The 12,387-nt window shown below is 45.1% G+C and overlaps 1 protein-coding gene across 1 annotated transcript in view; it reads right to left on the bottom strand.

The window, feature by feature from the left end:
* asz1 (ankyrin repeat, SAM and basic leucine zipper domain containing 1) overlaps nucleotides 1-12,387 on the bottom strand; it is a 63,961-nt gene that overhangs the window by 8,924 nt on the left and 42,650 nt on the right. Inside the window, exons 12-13 of the mRNA XM_056281736.1 lie at nucleotides 10,759-10,864; nucleotides 8,853-8,966 (exon numbers count right to left, since the gene is read on the bottom strand). Coding sequence (XP_056137711.1) covers nucleotides 8,853-8,966; nucleotides 10,759-10,864 — 220 coding nt within the window. The remainder of the gene's footprint in view (nucleotides 1-8,852; nucleotides 8,967-10,758; nucleotides 10,865-12,387) is intronic.

Genomic DNA, 12,387 nt, shown 5'->3' with positions numbered 1-12,387 from the left:
CCGTCCTGGTTGCTGCTCCACCCCCTCTGCCGAGTCGGGGAGGGCTGCAGACTACCACTTGCCTCCTCCGATACATGTGGAGTCGCCAGCCGCTTCTTTTCACCTGACAGTGAGGAGTTTCACCAGGGGTCGCAGCGTGTGGGAGAATCACCTTATTCCCCCCAGTTCCCCCTCCCCCCCAAACAGGTGCCCCCGTCCGACCAGAGGAAGCGCTAGTGCAGCGACCAGGACACATACCCACTCGCAGACATGGTCAACTGTGTGTGTAGGGACGTCCGACCAAGCCGGAGGCAACAGGAAGATTCGAACCGGCGATCCTCGTGCTGGCAGGCAACGGAATAGACCGCCATGCCACCTGGACGCCCCACCTTCAACTTTTTAACATAGACAGGAGAGGTACTCTGTGTGGTGGTCTGCTGTTATACCCCATACAGGCCCAATTGTCTTTTGTTCCCCATAGTTGTATTACTGTATTGATGTTAATTGTCACACTGTGGACTGGCAATTACTTATGGCCCAAGCCATCCAACATCTCCCACATTCATCTACCAAAGGCTGGCTCCCATGTAGCCACATTTTGGTGGTCTCATGTATTCTGGTCCATTCATCATAAAGGGCCCTATGATTTCCGTGATGCGGAAAACATGGAAATGACCACAGAGTGGAAACATGGAAGTGTGCACAATTCGGAGATTAACTGAGGTCACCATCCATTGGTCTCCCTCACAGAAACCCCATCATGCCTCTGTGTCTTTGTGCATGCGTGTAAGCACCATAGCATGCACGTCGGTATAATGCACATGGGTTTGATTATAGGCTAGACAAAATTGTTGAAGCAACCAGCATCACAGAAGAAAATCATGGGGAAAAAAAACAAAACAAAAACCAGGCATTAAAGGCTAAATGCAGAGCAGAACACAATGCATTCTCATCCGACAGCATCATACAGATGCTTTGTCCCAAGTAGGGACAGAGTGACATGCTAGGTAATTCAAAAGACTCCAATGTTAAACTTCCTGTGGGCGGTGGTACATGCCTAGTGGTTCTTGATCTGGGGCCGAAAACTCTTCTCCTTGAATGGTTTGACCTAAGCTATATATGATAGTAATGACATACAGGTGGTGGTTAAGTTATGGGTTAAATACGTTGGTAAATCTTGCACTCTAGCAGGTCTCTACACAGACACAGAAGACACCTTTTGCGTGCTGTATATCGATGCTAACCCGCAGAATGAGAATGGGCTCACTGCTCTTTTACTTGTACATCTTTTACGCAAGAACTTCAATTGAAATAAACTCAAAATGAGGGCGGCACGGTGGCACAGTGGTTAGCTCGATCGCCTCACAGCAACAAGGTCCTGGGTTCGAACCCCGGGGTAGTCCAACCTTGGTGGGTCGTCCCAGGTCATCCTCTGTGTGGAGTTTGCATGTTCTCCCCGTGTCTGCGTGGGTTTCCTCCGGGGGCCCCGGTTTCCTCCCACAGTCCAAAGACATGTAGGTCAGGTGAATCGGCTGTACTAAATTGTCCCTAGGTATGAATGTGTGTGGGCGCATGCGTGTATGTGTGTGTATATGTTGGCCCTATGATGGCCTGGCGGCCTGTCCAGGGTGTCTCCCTGCCTGCCGCCCAGTGACTGCTGGGATAGGCTCCAGCATCCCCGCGACCCTGAGAGCAGGATAAGCGGTTCGGATAATGGATAACGGATGTATTATTGTAGGTGATTACACAAAAGTTCTTACGGCAAAAATAGGTACAAATAAATAAATAAATAAATAAAAACAAAAATCAGAGTAAAATAACAAAACCAAGAAAGCCAAAATTAGGGAAAAAATTAAACAAAATATGGGAATACTACAAAATCCCATTCTATAATGTCTTTTGCAATTGTACATCTGTAGGATTTTGTAATTGTACATCTTTTGAGATTTTTGCCACTGAAAAGCCCAGCAACTCTACAATCTAGGCGATGCTCAATCTGCCCTCCTGGCACCCACGACCACGGCTTTTTCACAGTCCGTTACGATCACACTTGAAGCCTATTCTCAGTCATCTGTTCCCATGCAGCGTGGAAACCGAACTGCTGTTGCATGCATCCGTTTATGCAGTGACACATATCCAAATGGCAAGGGGCGGGAAACTTCTTCAGGGGCAGGGTTTCTTTTTTTCTGGTCACCGAATGCAGGTATCTCCAGATTTCAAACAAGGAGTGTGGTATGTTGATATAAAATTGAAAATAATTCTATATTTTTAATTTTTTATGTTTTTATTATTCTTAACACACTATATATTATCCATCCATCCACCCATTAACCAAACTGCCTACCCTTACCCAGGGTCGCGGGGATGCTGGAGCTATTTATTTTAATGAGAAAGTATATAAAGGCAGGCAGCAGGGTAACCTGGTGCTTAAGAGAAACCGTTCCATTACGAAAAATGCATGTGATCCTGCGACAGCCAAAGTGTCCTACTGAAGTGTCTCTAAGAAACACGAGTCCCTTATCTGCTCATTGTAAGGTAATAAGACCGTTAAATGTTTTCAGTCTAAGCTGAAATGCCAGCATCAAATAAATCTCTTTGGAATAGTCCTCTCACTTTAACAGCCTTGCAAACTCAACACCAGATGGCAATAATGAGAAACTTCTTCTTCACCTAACTCGTGCCGGCAAAGACGTGTCTCACCTTTGTTCTGTTGTTTCAATAGCTGTGCTACTTACTGCCTTTTCCTCTAACAGACACTATCCAGCACAATATCTTATTTGCTTCCAACCCATTTTGCTCTTGTGTGAATTGGTGCGCATATTGAGACGAGCTCTTAGTTACGGTGGTATGTGACATCTTGTGTGTTTCAAAGGCCAAGTTTCCATAGTGGGGGTGAGATTGTTTGGGTCCATGGGCCAACTCCCTCTGGGCTGAGAGCCAGTGGATCCAAATGGGGTCCGTAGACCATCAGCTTCTTGTCTGACACAGCACAGGACCCTCCACCCCCAGCATCACCCCTGACACACACACACACACCACCACCACTAGTCTCCCTCCTTGACTCACCCACTACTGCTGCCTCCTACCAGCCCTTCAGCCCCTCTATTCCACCACCCTTCTCCTCAGTCCTCTCACCCCACTAATTCCCCCCAAGCTCCCTCTCCTTTGTACCATCATCTGTTTGCTGATAGCCCACTGTCACAGTGGTGGTGACTTATGGACTGTGAGGATTCAGCTCTGTCAGGACTGACTCTCTCCTCTTGGTGTGTGTACACACACACACACACACACACACACACACACACACACACACACACACACACACACACACACACACCCAACCAAAGATATGCAATCAGGAACGCACACATCTATTGAACCTATCAGAATACACACATACCCCCACACCTTCTTGTGGGGAAGCCTGACACACACGGGATGGTGGGGGGTCTGATTCAAAGTGAATGCGTTAAGTGAATGTGCGCACAAATATGCATTCCTATACACACTTCACACAAACCAAGGGCTCACACAGTGTGGGTGAAAAGAAAGACTATGGATAAAGATGACCAGACAGTAGAAGAGACAGAGCCACAGCACTGAATGGGGGTCAACTTGCATCTCCGTAGACAGGAAGAGACAAAGAGAGTAAAACTGTAAAAGCTAACTATCCTCCCCAGCCTTGTTAACGTTGATGAGCTTTATTGGTATAAATGTGTCTAACAATAAGGCCAAGGGGTCTGAATACAAACTGAATGAAACAAAAACTGTATAATATCTGCCATTTGTGACTGTACAATTGTAAACTTATTCTGTGTGTGTGTGTGTGTGTGTGTGTGTGTGTGTGTGTGTGTGTGTGTGTGTGTGTGTGTGTCTTCTCCTGGATCGCTACCATGCCATGGTGGAGAAGCTTGTGTGTACCAATGATCCCAGCAGCTACGCCGTCCGGAGCTTCCTGGTGGGGTCAAGGGATAGTCAAGTCAAGTCAAGTCAATTTTATTTGTCATAAATTACAAATCTGCCTCAAGGAGCTTTACAGCAACACAACATCCCGTCTTTAGACCCTTGCATCGGATAAGGAACAACTCCCTTAAAGAAAAAAAAAAGGCATGGGGGCATCCTGGTGGTGTGGCGGTCTATCCCGTTGCCTACCAACATGGGAATTGCTGGTTCGAATCCCTGTGTTGCCTCCGACTTGGTCGGGTGTCCCTACAGACACAATTGGCCGTGCCTGTGGGTGGGAAGCCGGATGTGGGTATGTGTCCTGGTCGGGGCGCCTGTTCAGGGGAGAGGGGGAACTGAGGGGAATAGCGTGATCCTCCAAAATGCTACATCCCCCTGGCAAACTCCACAGTCGGGGGAAAAGAAGCGGCTGGTGACTCCACATGTATCGGAGGAGGCATGTGGTAGTCTGCAGCCCTCCCCGGATTGGCAGAGGGGGTGGAGCAGTGACCGGTATGGCTCGGAAGAGTGGGTTAAATGCCCAAGTACAAATGGGCGAAAAAAAGGGGAACCCCCCCCCCCCCAAAAAAAAGGATAGGTCTCAAGGGGAAAGGTTCCAGATGAAGCTCGATCCAGATCTCAACGGCGGAACTGGTGGAAGATGTCTCCAGGTCACAACAGCAGCAAAGGTGGATGAAGTCCGCAACAGAGGGTGGTTCCCAATCGTCTTGTTTCTCCACGCCATTGGACTCTGACCACCCCCTGCCAGGGACCGTGTCGTGGCTGCAGGCGCATCCGCCACTCCACGTAAAAAGCTGTCACACACAGGCATCCTCCCATTATACGGCTCCAGGATCGGCCTCTACACCCACCTGAGGACCCAGAGGGACCCAGGAGGAGGACAGTCATACTCGACGCCGAGTGACCACCACCAAAGATGGTGTGTGTGTGTGTGTGTATGTCAGTCTATCTAATGAAGGATGTGGTCATTATATGTAAAGCTTCTATTACCCAGATTCACCATTTAAAGTCCCTACCAGAAACTTTACAGTATTTGGACGAATCAATGAGAGGGAGACGCGTTCAACCAGAAACACTGAAATCATTCAAAAAATAATACATTAGTAGCGGTTCGAATGCAGACACTGAGAGAAAGGCCTTTTGGCTACAGTCTGATGGCAGTGTGGGGGGGGGTTAACAACATCAAATCACTTATCACTTGATAACATCAAAGAAATGAATAAGCAAAGCAAGCTATAATGGCTGGTTAATTAGTAATTTTTCTTATCAGGGTCAGACTTTGGCCTTCCAGTTTGAACTAGACTTGTAAAATTAACAAAGGTTAAAAGTTCTTCACTGAAAAAAGCCAGTTATATTCTTTTTTTGTTTGGATTTCTTACCCCTTTTTCTCACTAACTGTATCCAGCCAATTACCCCACACTCTTCAGAGCTGTGCCGGTCACTACTCCACCCCCTCTGCCGATCCGAGGAGGGCTGCAGACTACCACATGCCTCCTATGATACATGTGGAGTCGCCAGCCGCTTCTTTTCACCTGACAGTGAGGAGTTTTGTCAGGGGGACGTAGCGCGTGGGAGGATCACGTCATTCTCCCCAGTTCCCCCCCAAGCAGGTGCCCTGATCGACCAGAGGAGGCGCTAGTGCAGCGAGCAGGACACATAACCACATCCGGCCTCCCATCCGCAGACTCGGGCAATTGTTTCTGTAGGGATGCCCGACCAAGCCGCCGGTAACATGGGGATTTGATCTGGCGATCCCCATGTTGCTAGGCAACGGAATAGACCACCACACTACTCGGAAGCCAGTTATATTCTTACTAGTACAGTGCCACAGGGGATTAGTTTTGTGTGTCTGACTGCATGTGTGTATGTATACACATAGGCAAGAGTATGCTTTATTTTCTGTGTGAGCATATGTATAATCTCTCCATGTTGCATGCATACATACATGTTCAGTCCCGAAAATTCCCATCAGTCCGTTTGCAACTAGTCCTGGTGGTCTGTCAGGTAGTCTTAAACAGGCTGCTAGGAAACTTGGGGTAATATTTGATGCTAACCTCAGTTTTGACAATCAAATTAAACATGTTGCTCAGTCATGCTTTTTCCAACTCAAGCTCTACTACTACTTTCGGCTGCTCCCGTTAGGGGTCGCCACAGCGGATCATCCGTTTCCATTTCTTCCTGTCTTCTGCGTCTTCCTCTGTCACACCAGCCACCTGCATGTCTTCCCTCACCACATCCATAAACCTCCTCTTTGGCCTTCCTCTTCTCCTCTTCCCTGGCAGCTCCATATTCAGCATCCTTCTCCCAATATACTCAGCATCTCTCCTCCACACATGTCCAAGCCATCTCAATCTTGCCTCTCTTGCTTTGTCTCCAAACCGTCCAACCTGAGCGGTCCCTCTAATATAATCGTTCCTAATCCTGTCCTTCTTCGTTACTCCCAGTGAAAATCTTAGCATCTTCAACTCTGCCACCTCCAGCTCCGCCTCCTGTCTTTTCGTCAGTGCCAATGTCTCCAAACCATATAACATAGCTGGTCTCACAACCATCTTGTAAACTTTCCCTTTAACTCTTGCTGGTACCCTTCTGTCGCAAATCACTCCTGACACTCTTCTCCACCCACTCCAACCTGCCTGCACTCTCTTTTTCACCTCTCTACTGCACTCCCCGTTACTTTGGACAGTTGACCCCAAGTATTTAAACTCAGATGTCTTTGTCACCTCCACTCCTTGCATCCTGACCATTCCACTGTCCTCTCTCTCATTCACGCATAGGTATTCCGTCTTGCTCCTACTGACTTTCATTCCTCTTCTCTCCAGTGCATACCTCCACCTCTCCAGGCTCTCCTCAACCTGCACCCTACTCTCACTACAGATCACAATGTCATCCGCAAACATCATCGTCCATGGAGACTCCTGCCTGATCTTGTCCGTCAACCTGTCCATCACCATTGCAAACAAGAAAGGGCTCAGAGCCGATCCTTGATGTAATCCCACCTCCACCTTGAACCCACCCGTCATTCCAACCGCACACCTCACCATTGTCACACTTCCCTCATACGTATCCTGCACCACTCCTACATACTTCTCTGCAACTCCTGACTTCCTCATACAATACCACACCTCCTCTCTCGGTACTCTGTCATAAGCTTTCTCTAAATCTACAAAGACACAGTGCAACTCTTTCTGGCCTTCTCTATACTTCTCAATCAACATTCTCAAAGCAAACATCGCATCTGTGGTGCTCTTTCGTGGCATGAAACCATACTGCTGCTCGCTGATCGTCACCTCTCCTCTTAACCTAGCTTCTATTACTCTTTCCCAAATCTTCATGCTGTGGCTGATCAACTTTATACCTCTGTAGTTGTTACAGTTCTGCACATCGCCCTTGTTCTTGAAAATCGGTACCAGTATGCTTCTTCTCCACTCCTCAGGCATCCTCTCACTTTCCAGGATTGTGTTAAACAATCTAGTTAGAAACTCCACTGCCATCTCTCCTAAACATCTCCATGCCTCCACAGGTATGTCATCAGGACCAACTGCCTTTTTTCCAACTCAAGCTAATCTCCAAAATTAGCTCATTTTTATCAATTGCCGATTTGCAAAAAGTTGTACACGCGTTTATCTTTTCTCGACGCGACTACTGTAATGCACTTTATTCTGGTATCAGCAAGGACTCACTCCACCGTCTGCAGTTGGTACAAAACGCCGCTGCTCGGCTCATTACAGGGACAAGGAGGCATGACCCTAGCACTCCTGTGCTTGCCTCCCTACACTAGCTCCCTGTTAGATTTCAAATCGATTTTAAAATTTTACTGCTCACTTTTAAGGCTTTAAATGGTATTGCTCCTTTATACATTTGTGATTTATTGACTTTGTATGTCCCCCCTCGACCATTAAGGTCTGCAGATGGAGCCCTGCTGGTTATTCCCAGGTCTTGGTTGGTTAGAAAGGGTGATCGGGCTTTTGCTGTTAGAGCCCCCACATTATGGACCCCTCTTCCTGCTGAGCTAAGACGAACTAAGTCTCTAGCTTCTTTTAAATCCCGTCTTAAAACTTTTCATTTTATGAAAGCTTTTACAAATGTTTGATATTTGTTTTTATTTTTACTCTTATTTGATCTTACTCTTATTCCTGCCTTTGTCTGGTTTTATCTGTTTTTTGTGAAGCACTTTGTCACATTGTTTTAGAAAGGTGCTATATAAATAAAATTATTATTATTATTATTATTATTATATGTGGTAGTGATATGGGTGAACAGTTACAAACAGTGTGTGCAGCTGCAGGCCTTTTTCTTTTTCTTTTTTTGCATGTCAAGTCAAGTCAAGTTTATTTATATAGCACATTTAAAACAACCACAGTTGAACCAAAGTGCTGCACACGCTTAAAATACAATATAAAATAAGTGACACATATGAATATAAAATATATGCAAAGAAAACATAATAAAATAAAGAATATAAAATATAAACAACAAAACATAAGAGTAAAAGGATATTTGCACAATATCATGGTATCAAGCTCAACTTGAACTGAATGCCAGAGAGAAGAGGTAGGTCTTTAACAAGGATTTGAAAGTCTCTAGGGTCTTAGCAGATGTTATTTGTACTGGTAGATTGTTCCAGAGATCAGGGGCAGCCACAGCAAAGGCTCTGTTGCCCCCATTCTTAAGCCTGGATCTCAGAACATGTAAGAGCATCTGGTTTGTTGACCTGAGTACTCTGACTGGTGTATGATGATCTATTAGCTCAGATAAATTAGGTCGTGCCAGCCACTTTATTAAGACTTAAAAACAAGTAATAAAGTAAGCAAGCGTAACCTGTTAATGTATTTCTACACTGTCCAATTATAATAAGTGTTTGTTGTTGCATATACGTGTGCGTCTGTGGTTGGGTGAGTGGGTAGGCTCACCTGGCACAACAGGTTATGTAGACAGGTGACCTCTTTATGAAGGTCTCCAATTTGGATCACCAGGTCATTGCAGATGGCCTGGGCCTTCTTTTTGGGGTCCAAAGAGAGTACCAGCTACATGGAGGATACAGAAGGTGAGATTACCACCTCATACTACATAAATCCTGATCAACTGTGCCTGTGGCTGCCAAGTTTGTCTATGCTACAAGTTATTTGCTACAAGGCATTTATAACTATAAGGTATATGAAGTAACAAACCCTTGACAGAATTGAGAGCAGCTACTATAAGAGCTATACTATCAGGCTACGTCTTCATGAATATTCTCGTCCATCTCATAGGTCACGGTATTCACTAAGGTACCTGAACTAGTTTTTACCTTGTCAAGCGTGTGGCTATGGGTATATCACTGGAGTTTTCAAATGTGCACCTTTGTTTGACAATGTTTCGCTGAGTTAGGCCAACAACACTTAAAGAAATCTCAGTAGGGCGTTCCTATGTCCTGGAACCTAAAGAGTCAAACATCACTAGGAGGCTCAGCAAATTTCAAGCGTTTAGCTAACGCTCCAGAAACAGTTACAAAATGTGGGCAGGGTGAGAGGTTTACCAACACTGCGCTGGCTCCTCCATCTTTTAGAATCAATTTCACAGTCCTTTTATTGAAGCTCATCTAGCGAGATTCAGGAGCAGGACTATACATCAACCGCGCCACTTCCAGCATTCCTATGAATACCCTCCTTTGCTAGTGAACTTGTATATAAAACTTTAAATGGTTTAGGACCAGCCTACATGCAGATTCTCTGCAAACCTATGTTCCTGTTCAAACCCTGAGGTCCTCAGGCGCTGGGTTTGTCAGTCTCTCCCAACTGCACCAAGAAGGCAACTGGGGACACAGCCTTATGCCCCTAAACTGTGGAATATGTGATCTAAAGATATCAGGGGCAAGTTCAGTGGGAATTTTCAAAATAATGCCTAAAATAAAATATCTTTTTAATCTAGCATTAACTGAAACTATATTTTATCTTCTCATGTGCACTTTTGCTTGACCATTATTTTATTCTTTGTCACGTTTATCTTTGCTGTAATATATTTCACTTTTATATGATCTTGACTCATTTCTTTCTCTAAAGCACTTATAAATTGACTTTCTTTTTCTGCATGTGATTGATTTAATTTGACTACTTCCTTCTAATGAAAAGGCACTGAGCTGCATATCACGTACGAAAGGTGCAATTTATAATTATGTTAAATAATGTTGACTACTTTTATCTGTGTTTTTCTTAAGGAAATTGACAGGACACAAAACTCTCACATTGTAAAAAGACTGGCAGATCAGATACAAACAAAGCCACATTGACAAACAGATACTGACAGACAAGTCAGCTGAAGATGAACACATTGTGTGCAGTTTGCATAAGTGCTTTGCTAGGCTCATTGCTTGATGGTTAGAGATGGCGTTTGACTTGCTTTAGAGACAAGAGTGGACAGAAATTTAACTTGACTGAAGTGAAATTTTAAGAGCAGGGTGCTGCAGCTATTCTCCACCAACTGCACATTGTCTAATCTGTGATGTTGTACCTCAACATCCACCACAAAATGAGAAACAAAATATGAATTCCAAGATGTTATGCTTAACTGTAAAGTAGGAACCAAGAAATTTGAGTCAACATTTTTTTAATTTTCCAGTGCCACTTCTCTGTAGTAATGGAAAAGTGTTCACTTTGTTATTCAACACCTCCTCAAACTTTGTTTGACTGATCTTACTAATTTTGGTGAGCCAAAAACCATCTCAAACAACATCTCAGGCTTGCACAAAGGGAGACATAGATAGAGACACCATGGGGGTTATTATGATCAGACAGAGGTGAGCAGACAGACAGAAGCAGCAGACAGACAAATGGGCAGTACCTCTGAGGGTCGCTGGGGGAAGCGGCTGACAGCACCCTGAACCGTCTCGCTCAGATAGCGGCTCTGATTACTCAGACTGATCAAAAAGTTGCACAGCTCCTCACTCCTACAACACACACATTGGATTTTTTTTTTTATATAAAACTTGCACTTTTGTATATAAATTTTTATACATCTTCCATTGCAATTGTTTTTTGTATACAACTTACATTTTAGTAGATGCAACATCTAGAGGAGTCATTTTTGTATACAACTTGCAAACTACTGACAATATTTTAGTATGCATAATTTTTTGTTTGTTATATTTTTTTTAACTTTAAATATAACAAACTTGTCTAATCTGAGCATCGGTAAATCTTTTTTCCCTCAACTTTGGACACTCATTTGTTATTGATGCTTAAGCAATTTTTACAAAATAGTAAATGAGGGAGGGTGAAGACAGATGGGGGGGAGGGGTGCCACATCGTTCCTCTGATTAATTAAATGAGCTGCTTTTAGCATGCAGATGAAATCTGTGGGAGCTTCATAGCTGCTGTGGTTGATTTACCTTCCTCAGAACAGTGCTGTAGAAGCTGTCCACATCTACAGGACAAGACAAGGCTTGTTAAAGATGCCCCAGTGCAACAGTGCAGACAGATTGATCGCTATGGACCAAACTTCATGTTAGCTTTGTCCATGCATTTCCCAGGGAAAGACCACCCCCCACCCCCTCCCCGATTATCAAAACGCTAGTGAAGCGAACAGGTGGCCATCCTGGCTCATCCTTCACACACTCCACCCTCACCATCCTCCCCCTCTCTCTAAATACATCACCCTGAAACAATTACTTCTTCATATCCATCAGACCCCCTTCTCTGGTGAAGGGGGATATGGAGCGTTCTAATCTTAAATGGTACATTTCCCTTGGAGAGGGGACTAGGCAGCCAGCCGCGCCAGCCCTCCTCACACTCTGTCTGAGGGCCGCATAAACATTGTCAGTCAACCTGTGGCTTGGCCTCTCCTCCCTTCTTCCCGATGTTAGTTTATCTTGGGAGCAGAGTGATGATGGGCCCCCGGCACGGTACTTAGCGGAGAACGCTGTTGAGGAGACGGAGTGAAGGGTGGGGGAATTGAGGGTGCAGAAAGTCGTGTGACGGAATGTTGATGGAGGATGCGTACATGTCACTTCCCCCCTTTTTTAAACCCTCATTTACCCACACCAAGTTGGCTGAGCTTGGCTGGCCTTCTCCAGCACCACCATGACTTTCATTCCCACACATTCCCACCTGGGAGCTGCAACAATACAACCACAGGGGTATGCTCAGTAGATAATGTATGTAAAGTGTCTTGTTCAAGGGCACCTTGATGTTTGTAAGGGAAAGATGAGCATTTACTATCCCTGGTCTAAAGTCTTGTTTTCCTTTTCTCCCGTTTACTTGGTGGAAAATGTCCAGTCATTTTCTTTTTCTTTAAAAAATTATTTTAGAGTGGTGCAGGTGACCTGAAGGTGTCATCAGAGGAGAAGTGACCCAGGTGGAGCCCGCCATGTCTCTTCCTCCTCTCTCTCTCCACCAGAGCGTTCCTCATCCCCTTGCCCCGATATAAGTCTGTGTAGCCAGCAGACCCAGTCCTGCTGAGGATTCATGAAGT

This window comes from Lampris incognitus, chromosome 6 (assembly GCF_029633865.1).
Source record: "Lampris incognitus isolate fLamInc1 chromosome 6, fLamInc1.hap2, whole genome shotgun sequence".
Taxonomy (NCBI): Eukaryota; Metazoa; Chordata; class Actinopteri; order Lampriformes; family Lampridae; genus Lampris; species Lampris incognitus.
Note: the sequence above shows the minus strand (reverse complement) of the source record. Positions and strands in the feature narration are given on the sequence as shown.